This window comes from Vollenhovia emeryi, unplaced genomic scaffold, assembly GCF_000949405.1.
Source record: "Vollenhovia emeryi isolate VEMERY1.0 unplaced genomic scaffold, V.emery_V1.0 DF939377.1, whole genome shotgun sequence".
In the NCBI taxonomy this organism is placed as follows: domain Eukaryota; kingdom Metazoa; phylum Arthropoda; class Insecta; order Hymenoptera; family Formicidae; genus Vollenhovia; species Vollenhovia emeryi.
In genome coordinates, this window is record NW_011966989.1 from 1 (window position 1) to 16979 (window position 16979).

General features: G+C 37.5%; 2 protein-coding genes across 2 annotated transcripts; one reads left to right on the top strand and one right to left on the bottom strand.

Moving 5' to 3' along the window:
* The first annotated feature begins 645 nt into the window (after nucleotides 1-645).
* On the top strand, nucleotides 646-7092 carry LOC105558130 (ras GTPase-activating protein 1). The gene is made up of 15 exons (XM_012005655.1): nucleotides 646-951; nucleotides 1988-2169; nucleotides 2305-2486; nucleotides 3019-3416; nucleotides 3596-3741; nucleotides 3822-4155; nucleotides 4343-4686; nucleotides 4761-4952; nucleotides 5095-5244; nucleotides 5316-5364; nucleotides 5529-5747; nucleotides 5837-6069; nucleotides 6201-6342; nucleotides 6487-6627; nucleotides 6700-7092. The coding sequence occupies exons 1-15, from the start codon at nucleotides 904-906 to the stop codon at nucleotides 6775-6777; spliced, it is 2838 nt and encodes a 945-aa protein (XP_011861045.1). The 5' UTR covers nucleotides 646-903; the 3' UTR covers nucleotides 6778-7092.
* A 185-nt stretch (nucleotides 7093-7277) lies between these two features.
* Nucleotides 7278-12912, bottom strand: LOC105558129 (GTPase HRas). The gene is made up of 5 exons (XM_012005654.1): nucleotides 12762-12912; nucleotides 10994-11185; nucleotides 10667-10810; nucleotides 10391-10597; nucleotides 7278-9604 (listed from the first exon to the last, which is right to left on the bottom strand). The coding sequence occupies exons 2-5, from the start codon at nucleotides 11120-11122 to the stop codon at nucleotides 9518-9520; spliced, it is 567 nt and encodes a 188-aa protein (XP_011861044.1). The 5' UTR covers nucleotides 11123-11185; nucleotides 12762-12912; the 3' UTR covers nucleotides 7278-9517.
* Between the last annotated feature and the right edge of the window lie 4067 nt (nucleotides 12913-16979).

A 16979-nucleotide genomic window follows, 5' to 3' on the forward strand; every position in this document is an offset into this window, starting at 1 on the left:
TCTCAGATTTCATTTAAAAAGCTCGATATTTTTACATATCGATCTTTTTAAATGTGTATTAGAATTTATTGACAACGTGCATTTCGATGCACCAAACTTGCGTGTATAAGCGTTTTTCTAAATTATTATGTATTATATCATACATAAACGTTTAAATAAATAAATTCAAATTTAATTACATTTAAAATAACTGTTTTTTAATGTATAACCTTTAATAATAATGTAAGAAAGGGATAAGAAAAAGAAAAAAGAGGAGAGAAACTGGTACGAAAATGCAATCTTGTTCTAGTATTCTATTGGTACTGTGAGAGTACAGCGTACAATAATAACTCTACATCAACCACACAGTGGCGCTACGGTAGTCGTACCGCGTACCAATACGGTGTACTAATAACGTATGCCTACAGTACGCACGTACGTGGTAGCTACGGTACTGATACGTTTAGTACGACATACGCTCACCATACTAGTTCCGTGGAAGTACATTGTTATCTGGGTCTTGATACCATTGATTTACTCTATCGATAACACCACTCTTATCGACATCACCGGGCATCGGGATAATAGTTCGTCGAAGAGTCGGTGTCGCGTATGAATTTCCCGTACCTTTGTCGCTGCGTTATCGATATCGCTCGTCGCTACCGAGGACGGCCCTTCTCGCTGTCGCCGTGCATCGCGGTCGGCGCGTGTGGAAAGTAAAATGGCTACCGGGAAACGTCAATACATTCTGTACTGATACGAGTTCTGTCTTGTAACGTATTTGTAAATATAATCGCGACGTGAGTGTACCGTTGTCGCGAGGACGACGCATGCCGTTCGACCGATCGGTCCGGGGTGCTCCGTGAGTCGCGTGCACGCGAGAAACAGAGGAAAAGAGAGAGAGAGAGAGAGAGAGACGACAGGATGGCGGAGTTCGTGCGTGGTGGGCCCAGCGTGTCCAACAATGCCAAGGTACGTTGTGCGTGTCGCGAGAGCGGACGACGCGCGTCGCTCACTGTTCGACGTCGCCTCGCTCCGTCGGCGAGCGGAGCCGCGAACAGTGGCTGGCGCGACGCGCCAGTTATCTCACGCCCCTCATTTAATATTTCGGCGCCTCTACGTTCTCTCGCGGCTGTACTTTCGTATGGAGGGCACTCGCCGGGCCTTATCTCCTGTGTTCACCGTTATCGCCCGACGAGCCTCTCCACTCCTTCGATTAGGCATGCACGCTGTGTTCGAGCGAAAGGCACGCTTTCGTTCTGGATTATTCGCGACTTTGCGAGCCGCGTTGGGACATTGCTCGGTGATACTAGTCGATGACGATGTCGAAACGAGTCAGATCGTCGACAGCAGTGACAAAACGCGGTTAAGATCGCTTTTAATTTCTGTTTTAGCGTATTACTTTATTTTTCGCGCTATCGAGATAATTCATGCATATTTGTCATTTTTAAATTACACAAGTGTCTCCTTTCGGTCATACTGGTTTCGTCTTTCGGAAGGCTGCATCTGGAGAACCTTTAGAAGTCGTCGTTTTTTTTTTAAATTGACGATCTCTTTTTAAATCTCTTTCTGTCTCACACTTGAATTCCACTGCTTTGCGACGCTTGTAATGATACGAAATCTTAAGTTTTTCATTGTATGGAAACATGTTTATTTTGTTTTGAAATTATGATTGAAAGAAGATATTTTCAAGATCTACAAAAGTCCTGATAAATTGTTTCTGAAACTACTTAAATTAGAAGCTACAAGGAAACATAAACTAATGATACACTAAGATAAGTTTAGAGAGAACTTCTTCAGAAGTTGATCAATAAGCTCTTTCCTGGCTTAAACGATTGTTAAAACTAAGTGGCAAAGAGAAAGCATGTAAAAATACATGTTAGATGATTGATATATTAAGAAAGTTATTAGAAACCGAAAGTATTCACAATTGTGTTTTGCCATATTCTATACATGGAAAGAATTGAAACGCTAGGTGAACGGAAAGTTTGTTTCATTGTGCTTTTAGCTGGAGCATAGCAGCAAGGGTGGATCTCCTAGTACAGGGAGTGAGGATGGTGGTCAAAACGAATCGTTGAACGCGGAAAACGAATTTGATCCCTTTCTCGAGAATATACCAGACGATATACAAGATGCAGAAGAACCTGACGGCGCGAACGCCACTCTGTTAACAGCACCGCCGGAGAATCAGTGAGATTTTATTCCATTTAATTTTTCACAAATGTATAATACTTATGAGAAAGAGTTGGATATTGATTGTAAGATATACAAGTTATTTTTTGACTGGAAAATTAAAATAATATAGACGCGCGTGATCTTTTGCAGGTGGTATCACGGTCGATTAGATAGATTTACGGCAGAAGAAAGACTGTGGGATGCGAGTAAAATGGGCAGTTATTTAGTTCGCGAAAGCGACAGAAAGCCTGGAAGTTACGTCTTGTCTTATCTGGGAAGGACTGGAATAAATCATTTCCGAATCACAGCTGTCTGTGGAGATTATTACATTGGTAGAAATTGAGATAATAAAATTTAAAAAATGTTTAACTATTTGTTTAGGTTTTTACATTTTATATATTTTTAACAATTTTATCTATGTTTAACTATTCATTTAGGATTAAAAATAATGCGTTTCTTTTATCTTTATACGTAATCTTCTTTGTAACACTGTAAACCAATGACTCTTTATAACTAATTATTTTAATCTAATGTAATCGATTAGTTGCTCGTAAATGTACTGGCCTTATTCCATTACTCTATTTAAAAAATGTTGGTCATGCTCAGGATATACCATGTTAAATGTATAATACAGTAATTGTTCTATGTATATGATTTGAAACATTTTAAGATAATATTTCAAAAGATTTAATGTACAACATTTGAAAGTGATGCAGGTCAAACGAAATCTTAGATTAATATATTTGCAAGAGATGATTCGAATATGTTTATTAAGTGACATGTACATAAAACTTTCTACGTTTGTATCATTTTACAAAAAGATTTTGTTGAATATTCAATTCCTAAACTGTAATAATGTTGTAGGTGGTCGTCAATTTAACAGTCTCTCAGATCTAGTTGCGTATTATACTCATTGTTCGGATCTCTTAAAGAGAGAAAGACTTATACATCCGACGCCACCCCCGGAGCCAGTGAACGATAAGAAACGAATCGTCGCAATACTGCCATATACAAAAATGCCGGATACTGACGAACTGAGCTTTCAAAAGGGGGATATATTTTTTGTGCACAATGATATGGGCGATGGGTGGTTGTGGGTCACTGCCCACAGAACTGGCGAACAGGGTTTAATATTTCGGGAATTGGTGGAGGATCTTGATGATTCCATAGATCCTAACACAGTGTTTTCTTGGTTTCATCCCAATGTCACTAAAAGTGAGGCAGTTGACATGCTAGTAAAAGCAGGACCTGGAAGTTTCCTAGTAAGAAAATGATGATTCTCTCGCATTTTAAATACTGTTATACATTTTCTCGTTGATTTGTTTTTCTTCTTCTTAATATCATAATATCTTAATATCATGAGACACGGTAGTGTCTCGCGCCAAGTATAAGCGAAAAGTTTTAAAGTGACAAAGCTAAACCACGTTTTCTATACACCCAGGTCAGACCATCGGACAATAGTCCAGGAGATTACTCACTTTTCTTCCATATAAACAACCAAATACAGAGATTCAGAATCGAGAAAAAAGGAGTGCGGTATCTTATGGGAGGTAGAACGTTTGAATGTCTTGACGCTGTAATTAATAGGTATAGTTTTATTTTTATTTCCTGCAAAAGGCAGTATCTTTGATATTCTTATTTTACCTTGCTGTACCTTTGCATCACAGATACCGAAAGGAACAAATTGTGGAGGGGCATACTTTGGTTCAAGCAATGGTAACCGAACCTGATGGCAGCGTCAGGGTAAACAGAGAGGTTCAACACGCCGAGAAAATATATGCGACTTTGCGAGAATGTCGAGAGCAATCAGGAGCGAAGAAGAACAAGGGGATCAAAATGCAGGGATATTTGGAAAAAAAATCGGAGAAAAACAAAAAATGGAAAGCATTGTATTTTGTCTTATTGGTGGATGCTACCGACACGCATCTCTATCTATACGACAATCCCAAAAGGACCAAGCCAAAAGGTCTCATTGACTTAAGTTGCGCTTATTTATACCAGGTGAGGAATGTGTACAACATTAAACAATGTATGATAAAGTCAGTATTAACATACCAAAATCTGAGGAAAAATTGAATAACATAAAAATAATTGTGATAACATGCATGATGTGCTATGTCTTATTAGCGAACGAAGGGAATAACGCCATAGAGTAAACATGAGATGAGTTACCAAAGTGTCTTTTTAGGTCCACGAAAGTGTGTTTGATAGGCCTCATTGTTTCCAATTAGTTGAACGTGCTTTACCGTGTCTGGCCACCATAACTTACCTGGCTGCCCCGAATTCCGAAAACGCGTTAGACTGGATTAATGCCTTGAAACCATTATGTGTATCACAACTCACCCGTGCTCCGAAAGTCGCCCGTCTCCGTGAATTACGTTCATTGCATCTGCATATCTTAGACGCACATAGGCTTCCGTATAAGCTAGTTCCGAGTCCGTTTATTATAGTGGCTTTAAATAATGTTAAAGTCGCTCGCACAAAGGTTAAAACAGGATTACATCCGCTCTGGGATGAAGAATTCATTCTAGAGTACGTATGCGAAACCTTATGTGGACTAGAGTCTCAAATACGAATCCTACTATATTTATTAATTTTTCTGACAGGGATGTACCTCCAGATGTTATGTCCTTTTCGCTCACTTTGTACAACAAGGGTAAACGCAGCAAAGACACAGAGGTTGCAGATCTAACGGTTGAATTAGCGAGTTTGACTAACGGAGAAGAAATGGACGAGTGGTATCCGTTATCAGGAGTGACTCCAATCGGAGAATGGGGCGCGTTGCGTTTACGCATACGGTAAAGATTAAGAATGTTGGCTAATCTATAATACAATGTGGAATATATAAAAATATCTTAATTATATATATATATATATATATATATATATATATATTTCTGACTATAAACGTCTTACACAATAAAGATAACTATATTACAGATACAGACATGATTTAGCTATGCCTCCTGAGGAATATAGCCCTCTTCAGCAATTATTATTAGATCCAGAACTACATGTTGTTAAGGCATTAGCGGACGTATGCCATTTAGACAGAGTACCCTTGGCAAATAGTCTTCTTAGAATCTTTAGGTATAAATAATTGTCCTATAATAATCGTTTAATTATAGGTACATGTTGAGCCTGACATTATTGATTTTTAGGCATGAAAGAAAGGAAGCTGAGCTTCTGCGATCATTAAATCAAGCTGAAGTGAGTTGTAATTTGGTATACAAGCAAAAAATATGCCAAGTCCTAAATGGCGTTTACGTTTTTGTACTTTATTTATATCTTAAAAAGAACCGATTTAAAATTTAGTCAAAAAGATATTATTAAGCATATAAAATTATAATTAATATAAAATGTATTTCAATTAGGTTGAGAAAGAAGATGAAACCCCAACTCTGTTTAGAGCTGCCAGTCTTACTACGACTTTAATGGATTTATATATGAAATCTGTTTGTACTTCGTTTTTAAAAGCTGCTTTGCGTGATACGATCGTGAAACTAATCGAAAGCAAACAGAGCTGCGAATTGAATCCAACGAAAATGGATTCCCCAGAAGATGCATGCAATAATGCTGAATTTTTGTTACAAGTATTATTTCCTTTGCAGTGTTACAATGCTTATTAATATAATTAGCGATGTTCGCAAAAATATTATTGCGTAATATTTTCTCATCTTAGGTGCTGGATGAAGTTACATTAAGTATCTTCACGAGTCCCGATGCTTGTCCGAGAACTCTCAGATACATTTGCGGGTGCTTGCAAAGAGCAGTCGTTGCTAAGTGGCCACACGAAAGACTAGTCAGAACTCGAGTTGTCAGCGGATTCATATTTCTACGCCTTCTCTGCCCTGCCATATTAAATCCTAGATCGTTTAATCTAATAGCTGAGCCACCGTCTCCATCTGCTGCGAGGTATGATATTATTTAAATGTGAATTTCAAAAATTATTACTTGAATTAAAATCACGTAAATTGAAATTCGTATAACATATAACGTTTTGAATATTTTCTATTTGTTATGCTATAATTGTTTAACTTTTACAGATCATTAGTCATGGTGGCAAAATGTCTACAAAATTTGGCTAATTTAGTCGAATTTGGTGGAAAAGAACCGTACATGGAAGTTGTAAATCCATTCATACTGAAAAATAAAGAACGAATGGTAGTGTTCCTTGATCAGCTGTCTGTAAGTGTATATCTTAAATTTATTTCAATATTATGTATCACATTTGTTTGTGAACAAAAAAATTGTTTAATATATCATTTAATGCAATTTTCGAAATAAATTACGATAAAATATTGTATTTAACTTATACAATTAAATATGCAGAATGTTGCTGAGAAACCAGAGCCATCAGAAACTACGGATCCAAGAAACAAAAGCGTGTCCGACACTGCAAGAGATTTAGCGACGTTGCATCATATCTGCGTTTCACATCTGAAGGAACTTCAGGTTCTTTCAAAGACACAGGTATGTCACTAATCTATAGTTACGAAGATGTAGGATGCTTGTGCATAAAAAAATTACATTTGTTGCTTGCAGCCGACGATTAAACAGCTGGTAACGGTGACTGAAATGTTAAGCAAACATAAGCAGAAGTATATGGAAATGATACGGTAGTGCTAGAGCCATCAGCCATGAACAATGCCAAACACAATAAAATGATTTATAAAATTCAATGACGGAATACGTATAGTAGTATTCAATAATTACGATTAAGTAATTAAACGTACAGACTGACGTGCCATATATATTACTGTATACACTCAAGCCTACATTTACTATTTCATATGTAATTAGAAGTTAGTTTATATACATATAAATATTATAGTGACAGTAACATGACAGTGATATAGATACATACAGAATTATATAGACGTATAACAATTTTATATTTACTTAGGTGCTCGAAAATAAATGCAACTTCAATCGAAATATTTCGACGTTTTTAGTAACTCTAAGCCCATTGCCCGAAAAGTGTTGGAGCGTTATCAAATTTGACTTAATCAAATTTTTAAATAGAATTAATTTGTGCAATTGAATGTGTGATATGCAATTAAGGTCAATAAAATAAGCAGTGTATTATTTATATTAGTATATTTCGAAAAACAGATATAACCTTTTTGTGAACATTTTGATATCGTATTTATTGGATAAGATGAGATATATTAAATACAAGTTTATATATGTATTTTAATACATTTGAAGAACTTGAACAAATACAGGCAAAATTGACATTGATCAAATTTTACATAAAATTTTCGTCATCTACGAATTTCGATTATAATAGCTGAAACGTGAATATGATATTATTTGAATGATATTATTGATGTATGACTTATTCCTATCTAAAGAACTTTTGTCAATGACGAATTGTTGTTAAAAAAAATTATTAACGAGTATGAAGACTTTAATAGTTATTAGAAAAGTAAAATAGCATGGATGCTATTACGTTATGGAGCTATAACGATTTCATAGGCAAGCATTCGACAAGTGAATGCATTGTAACAAACAGGTTTTATATAAAGTTTTATTATGAAATTGAATTATGTAAAAAAATGATATCTATTCCGTGTATATTTATATATACACATACATTTTCACTTTAGTTGAAAACATTAATATTAGAAAATACTACATGTACGCGCATTAGAGACTGGAAATTGTATCGTTTGCATTGTTTGAAGGATTTAACCCTTGATTGCTCTTCCAACATATATTGTAGAATCTAGTCGTCAATATTTTACGTTGTACGTTGATTGAAAGATAAATTCATTGTATCGAAATTATTTTATTGTCAGAAAAAAATACTCAATTCACTTGAGTACCATGTTATGTTCATCATTTATAATAATTTTATTCGACTATGAGTATATCGTGATAAATCATGATTTATTATATATATGTATATATTTATAAAAGTATAATAGAATAAATTATACATATGTACATATACATTTATTCTATTATATTTGTATGAACGTATGCTATGTTATAGTGAAGTAGTAAATGATTAGTAAAGTAGAAACGTAAGATATTGTTACTATCTTAATTCTTAATAACAGTATCTAGCTTACGCTTCTTCTTAAAATTTAGGAGAGAAGAGATGATAGTAGTTTTAAGTATACCTCATAAACTCTCATATAAACTGTAGAGAAAGATAAATTTATAAACATATATTAGCAGAAATATAGCTTTCTTATGATAAATTTACTATCTCTATGTAATAAATGTATAGTTACATATTAAGCCTTTGGTTAATAATATGTTAGTAGCACGAAAACTTAATACAGGAAAGCGATGTTCTCCTGTCTCCAAATTTAATCGGCATGCAAGTTTATTTTGGTATATAGTTATACAATGCTCGTCTGATTATATCTATATCCAAATGGTACAAAAAAAGAACGAATTGCTTAAATAGAGAATACAGTTATGTCGTGTACTCTTCCTTTCTTCTCCTATATTATATAACTACCAAATTAAGTCCTACTTAAAAATTGCAGACTTAATCACAGTACACTTAACTAACTTTATGTACTTAAGAATATCTAATCACAGCACATAATGAATTAAGTTTGTGATATCCTTTCTGTGATTCAGAACTTTTTTTTCTTCTTTAGAATGATAATTTTAGTTTCTTGGCAAGTATTTCATGTACAAAATGGCAATAATACAAAACTTAATTCACAAGTTATAAAATAATTCGTATATCGATAAAATTTTATTTTACTAAGATATAATATTGCTGTTTGATTAAAATCCATTAGTGCGACACGTGATTGATATAGCATAATATATCAACTAAATATTTATAAGATATAAAGTAAACACTTGTGATATATACATGTCACATTTCATGCCACATGTTTCATTATCTCCATCTCTTGTAATAAATTTTCTGCATATTATAGAGACGACACGACCCAACACTCGTCCATATAAATATCAGTGTATTTGGTGTAATATTTACGAACTGTAATTTTGCATTTATATATAAGCATATATATATAATTCAATGTCTTTTTGTGCCAACGTATTCAAATATATGTAATTAAAAAAAATCATTATCTTTCTTTTATTCAATCAAGGGTTAAGACGCTTCAGTAATGGAATTGCATGGCAAGCTGCCAAGTAAACTTTTCCTATATGCAACATAAGCCCATTAGTAAAAATGTACTATTAGGTAATTTGTTCTTCTCTCTCAATGTATAGAAAAAATTGTGCTTGTAATTCATTACAATATTTCTATCGAATAAGCTGTAAATGTTTTGTGCACTGTCAACATAATGTAAGGCTTTTTATATCCTATTTCTGCGTTGTAGTAGTCGAGTAAAAGTATATATTGGTGTTATCCAAAGACTTATAAAATACGGCATCGGCGTTTCTTGTGCCCACTACTGCCAGGTGGTTTACCTGTGCGCTCTTTATCTTTCCGTATTTCTCTGACCTGAAATGCGCCACGTAACTTTATTACTTGATACTTTTCGCCAAGTTATTTCAGACGTGGTTACGAAAATTTGATATTACGCACAAGAATTTTCGATATACGGGTATTACGAGTGTTATGACGTTAATTGAAAGGACCACGCACACAAACATTGGAAATCTGGGCACTAGTCAAATTTCTCCAAACTTTGGGATATTTTAGCTTATGACCCCCCGATCAAAAGTCCTTATGGGCCCGAACCTCCAGGAAGTCATGGAAAAGAGTTATGGGGTATGCAAGTCGACGGAATATAAGTAATCGAGTATACACGGTTTTACCTTTGAAATGTCTCGAATTCGAGGGAATCTATTAAGATAACTAATGGGAATCCAGGTTTCCATCATAAAAACCTGGCTCGGCCCTTACTGGACCCTACCGGACCCTAGTTAGACTTTATAGCCAAGATTGGGCCAGACTATCAGATAGTCCTCTCCAAGTTCAAGAAGTTTTGTCCCATTAGTTATCTTAATAGATCCCCTCGAATTCGAGACATTTCAAGGGTAAAAACGTGTATACTCGATTACTTATATTCTGTCGACTTCCATACCCCATAACTCTTTTCCATGACTTCCTGAAGGTTCGGGCCCATAAGGACTTTTGATCGGGGGGTCATAAGCTAAAAAATCCCAAAGTTTGGAGAAATTTGACCAGTGCCCAGATTTCCAATGTTTGTGTGCGTGGTCCTTTATAACACTATGGAGCTACACAGAGAGAGAGAGAGAGAGGGGGGGGGGAGTGTTTGCTCACCAAGGTATAAAATGCATCGTCCACACCCATTCTCGTTTTCGCAGAAGTTTCCACAAATGGCACGCCGTATTGTCGCGCGACTTCTCTCGCTTGAGTCATATTTACCGCCCAAGACTGTTGAAGATCGCATTTATTTCCCACTAGCACCATCGGTACTTCTTCCGCATCCTTCACTCTTTTAATTTGTTCCCTATACGTCCCAATGTCCTGTAACGTCAAACGTGCAGTGCAGTCATTTGAAAACTGTATATCAAATGAAATTATCCACGTGCTCACCTCAAAACTTTTCGCCGAGTTCACGGCAAACACTAACAAGAATCCCTCCCCCGTTCTCATATACTGATCTCTCATTGCACTATATTCCTCTTGTCCAGCTGTATCTAATATATCTAGAAGGCACGTTTCACCATCGATCACCACCTGTTTAACAACACGTTAGGATAATTTGATGAAATGAGAAAAAGACGCAAGGCTACGATACAATTTTAAATCCTCTACGTTTCCGTATTATTGAAATATATCCATTGTCAATTGGATCCAACAATAATTTAGTGTAAAACAACGAATTTTTGTGAGCTGTCATGAAATTTGGTATATGCTTACTTGTTTTCGATATGAGTCTTCAATGGTAGGGTCATACTCGTCGACAAAATGATTCTGTATCAGCTGGATGGTAAGTGCTGATTTTCCAACACCTCCAGCCCCAACTACCACGAGCTTGTACTCCGTCATGATGTGGTTTCTTAACGCAAGTTAGTGCTCGTATTATTTCTTTCTAATCACTTTTTGGATTGTCTGCCAATAATAAAGGGACTGTGATATAATATATTATACATACATATCTTTCCATACCAATCTGATCTCTTTGCTTATCAAAGAAATTAATTTCTTGTAGAAATCTTATCAAAGAGATAAGATAAAGTGATGTAAAAACTTTAAAAATGTATTTATGTTTATCGAGATATGCTTAATGTTAAAATAAAGACAGGCTGAGCGCGACTAACTCTGTTAATTCGTTATTAAAGAGAAAAGACTGCACTGTTTATCAGGTCAAACAGTTTAATCAGGTCACCCGACAAGTAGCATAATAAATTAGATGCTTCGAAATAAACTTGTCTGCATGTTGCAACGGTACAAGCAGGAGGCGTAAAGTTTTTGAAAAATGGAAAAGATACGAAATGAAACTAAATATACTCAACTGGTAAATTTTACTCGAGTTTTTGTACCATTCGTCGAATAAAGAAAACAATTTCTTAAGGCTGGTCTACAATACATGGAGTAAGCTGGAGTAAGCTGGAGTAAGGAGTAGGAGTAAGGAAATAAATCCATTTTATTTCTTACTCCTACTTTAGCTCTTAGGCTTACTCCCGGTGAATCAAAATGCCATCAATCATGGCATTTTGATTCACCGAGAGTAAGCCTAAGAGCTGAAGTAGGAGTAAGAAATAAAATGGATTTATTTCCTTACGCCTACTCCTTACTCCAGCTTACTCCATGTATTGTAGACCAGCCTTTAAAGAAGGACACCTATCGATCAACTTTATCTCAAGTTATCTCCAAAGCACATCAATAAACACAAGGGGCAGTGCAGTGAAAGCTCTAATCGACAATTATCCTTTGCGTACGACAGGAAAAGAAGTTTTGCAACCCTCGCGCAATTTCTTCCCTTGCTTCTACCTTTCGTCTCCACTATTTTAATCTACAGAATGCCAGCTTTCGCGACACAAACACACGTCTACGAGGAAAACGCATCGTGAAACGTACAAGCCAACGCGGCTTAATGAGAGGAGAGTATTCAGCAGTAATAGTCTTCGAGCTGTTTAGCTTATTAAGCGACAGCCTAGTGCCGTCTCCTACTCAACGCAATCATATAATCGTCGGGCATTAGTCACCCGCAATTACTACATGTGCTTAGCGAAGCCAGGCGCGTGCGTGACGTTCACCTTACTCATAGGTCATTCTCCAGCAGGAGTCCCGCGGACTCCTGGGCGAATTTCCGACGACAAAGGAAGAGAGAGAGAGAGAAAGAGGGAGAAAGGGGAGCGATATAAATAAGCGGCAGGCCGCCCTAACGATCGCGTGGCCGTGCGAGAAATGCGTGCGGAGAGCGCGATCTGCGGTCGCGCGACGGCTCTGGATAGATCGTCGGCCGAGAAGACGTTAATCGACGAGGGTATCTTCGAGCCGAGAGAGAGAGAAAGAGAGAAGGAGAGAGAGGGAGAGAGAGATCGGCGTTGCCTCTCGCGGTAAACAATCGCGAGAGACGACGACGACAACGACGGCTCCGGAGCGACCTGAGCGAGAAAGGAAGCGAGAGAGCGAGAGAGAATGAGAACAGGAGGAACCGCGTTCCGTAAGTCTCGCCACTTACCGCGACTCAGGGAATGCTCATTTCACACGCTGCGCGAGACGGGCCGTTTAAAAAGCTCCTCCTCTCTGTGGTATGCACGCTAGTCGCGTATTAATCACCGGAGATACCATCTGGAAAGGAGCATCGTCAGTGCTGCCAATGTCCCTCTGTCCCGCGACGACAACGACGACGGCGGGCGCGCGCGGGTACCACGGCGACGACGACGGTCTGCGATAGCGCCTGAATTCGCGCGCGAGAGGATGTTGACCGGCGCCCACCCCGAGCGAGTACCGGACTCCGCCCACACAGATGGCGCCAGCGGCGCGATTCTCGCGCCGCGAACGGCCGTCGACGACGCCAAGAGGTGGCGCCAGCGTCGAGAATCATCGGTCGTTCTCTCGTGACTTGTGACGACCGCGACGCGAATGGACCTCGAAGCCGGCCCCTCTGACCCCTCTGTTCGCCTAAATGCTTCTCCGGCGAAAATGGAGAGCCTGAAGATACAGTATCTCTCTTCTCGCACTCGAGATTGACTGACCTCGGATTAACTCGAGTTATAGAATTGTTTACAGTGAAATTTGTGACTAAAGAGTGCGTAATCTAGACAGCAGCCGCGAAGGCTTGAAAGCCAAAATTGGAAGCCTCCGCGGAAAGGCCGCTCTCGGGACGCCTGAACCTTTTTGCCAAATGCACCATCTAATCTGAGAAATTTGTGCAGCCCAGATAACAATTTTTGCGCGCAAATTTTGCTTGTCTTACGCATGGTATGAGATTTGCCTGAGTTTTGTCCGTAAGATCTGTTTAGTCTGTGCCTTTGCACGCAAATGGCTTATGTATTAACGTACAATTTTGCGCGCAAATATCTAACAGCTCACGTACAAAAATGGCTCAACAACGCAAGCAAAATTCTATCAAAGTGCGTCGTCATAATGCCAGATGTTTGCGCGCAAAATGTTTTCTGGGAGGTTGACGAGACACTATGGGGATCATTGGATAAGTTAATGGCCGATTTGGCTGATCAGAGTCGCATCGAAACTCGAAACGTTGCCTATTGTTCTCCGTATCTGCAAATGACACGTACCTCTTGACAACGCGATATTTCCCTATTCTTTTCATATTTGTTAGATACTCTATTTCTCACCCTCTCACCCCTACTCGATAGCACCGCACGATTGTTCTGTGACTGATATCAACATGTCAATTTCGTGTTTCTCGCGCATGACCGAATTTATGCGCACCATCGTGATACGCACGTAATGCAAATGCTAATGGGATTTTATTGGCGTAATATCGTTTGCATATAAATTTGTGGAGTTTTGTTGTTGGTTTTAATGACCGCAAGATTACAGAGGCAATAATAACCGTACGGTTTGCATGTTAATTTGATAAACCGTGTAAAACAAACAAGGGAGAAAGAGAGCTTTCGCGATCCCATCGGCAATTGACGCGAACTTATTTCATCTAAAGATCCGCTTGTTCGCTCTATTTTTCTTTGCGTCTAGAAACATTTTATTTTATAGCCAATAAACACGTTTAAAAAAATGTGTGCGTGTTGATAAACTGTATATTATATTTTGCACAACCGTGCATTCTCGACAAATAATTTTGAGCATATCGATTTGCCTGTATAAAACAATGTTTCTCGTTGAACAGCAGAATGGCTGTCTTGTGTACTCTTAAGACAATGTTTTGTGCTTTAAATCTTTGTCTTAAAGTAACGCACAATAACTGTCTCGTGACTTAAGAATACAAGACAGCCATTCTGTTCAGGCCCTTATATTTTCGGCTTAATATAAAATCTGTGTTAGGAGAGAAGGAGAGATGAGAAATGCAGGGAGTGGTAGCTACGAGGAACAGGCGAAACAAAATGTATTCTGCAATTGTCGCGCGATGACGGAAGGTTTGTCCCGCGGGACGAACGTTCGCTCTCGTCGAATATCGTAAATCTCATCTTCCTCCGTCTTTTTCGTAACGGTCTGTTTTTCCAGGAATAGGCTCGTTTGTTTTCCTCTCTCGTCTCGAGACTGGACCTTGTTTACATTTTCGGCATCGCCTTAGCGCCCACTTCTAGCTACTGTTGGTAGTTTGAAAGAATGATAGCTCGTAGCCTAACTTTTAATGTTATCCATTAATTATTTATTCCAGGATGTTTCAGACGGTTCTTCTTGTCGCCCGAGCACTGCAGAGCTAAAAAGTTTATTCCTGGCGTTCGTATAAAAGGTGAACCATCGATTTGTTATCGAGAATAATTCTGCACACGGAGAGAATTTTTTTCTTAAAATTTATCCTGAAAATCATGTACTCGTAGGACAACATGGCGTTTTCAACAACTTTATAAGAGTTTCTTGAAATTTTATTATACATTTTACTAGTAATTGTACTTATTGTTAGTACACATTTTAATGGTAAAATGTAAGGTAAAATTTTACAAAATTCTCATAAAGTTTTTCAAAATGCCACGTTGTCTCGAGTACATGATTTTCAGAGTAAATGTTAAGAGAAAATTTTCTTCGTGTATCTTTATCTTTATCCGATAACGGAAACGTGGTACAATTTTCGTGTATTGATATCAGGATTCTAGATTATGTGAGATATGATACTAAACAAGTATGTGTAACGCTGTATCTCTATAAATTATTGTGTCATATAGTTCTCAAAATGAAAAAGTGAGATTATTTGCGGCGTAATGAATTTTATCTTGGCTTCATAGTTTGAAAATAGATCTCATACGTAATAAAGCATCGTAAATAGGGAGACAAAATATGTTAAATTCTAAGATAATTCTTAATTGTTTTAAAATGAGATCTGAACGAATCGCCAGTAGTTCCCTTGGGAAAACATACCTTAGAAAACTTACAAATTTTACTTTAGAAAAATAAGAAATATGAAAAGTAAATTTGGACATTTTAAACTCTTATTTAAGGTAAACTTAAAACTTACTTTAAGAATTTAAATGAAAACTAAGAATTGCGAAAGGTACGTGATATAATTTATAATACCGCGTGCGGTTTTCTTCTTGCGAGATAGTGCTATATCGCGCGGCCCTCTAGCGGGAACTTGGACAGGCTTGGCTATCTAAAAATTGCTTTAAGTGTCCAAAATTACTTCCAAATTTCCGAAGTAAACTTTGAACTTCATTAAGTAATTATTAGATTTGAAAGATTCCTTTTAAAAACTTTAATTTCATTTAAAGTAAATTTTTTCAAGGGTTGAGCCATCGATCCGTTGTCGAAAGAAATCCCTGTATTTATCCTGTAAAAAATAGAAACGTGGCATATAATTGCTCTACGACATCGAGATTTGAAGTTGATCGAAAATATATCGTTTGTAATTCCAAACGGATGTAATGAGCTCGCGAACACTGTCGGTCATTTCATTAGTGTAAAATGTAAATTTAGACGAGCCATTAATCAAGATAAATTGCGTGCTCATATACCGACTTCGATTCGCGGTATCATAGACTGGTTCGACTGCGCCTTCTTACACTCTTCCGTAATTTCCTGTTCGTTTCGTAGATCCGCGGCAGGAGTAACAGAAATGCGCGGGAAAAGCGCAAGTGTATACGCTCCCCTCGATATCGCACGGTAATTATACTTGAACCAGAGTAAGCTGCATTAATATTTATATATTCATTATTTATATTTGTCGCGTGTGGCCGATACACGTACTCGAGTGCACGTCCCGCGAGTAATCAGTTAATTAGCGTCGAATGGATCGGCGCGAATCGTTTTGCTATCTTTAATTAAGGAGATACGCGTGCGTAATGATTTATCGACTTGATGATTTATAGGCGTGTGGCAGGAACGACTGATATCGTGAGTAAATGCCGAAAATAGCTCGTCGCGCTACAATATTTCACGAAATTCAGCCCTGATTGGCATCCGCGCTGTTGAATCGCGTTGCGAATCGCGTTGTAAATCCCCATACAGCACAGCAAGATTTCAGCAACATTGCAGCAATAATATATCGCAAGATTGCAACATTGCCTAAACACTGCGAAATGTTGCTGCAACGCTGCTGCAATCTTGCAGCAACGGTACACAGAGAAAAAAAAATAGTTGCAGTTACCACAATCACACTATAATTTATAGTCATTTTTGGATCCAACCATATTTTTATAATTCTTCCAACTACGTAAGTTATGGTTGACCTAACAATGTATTATAGTTCTCATAGACACAATATTGGTCCATGCAACTTATGATATGGTTGTCATAAACCAAAACGAGCTTTTAATTT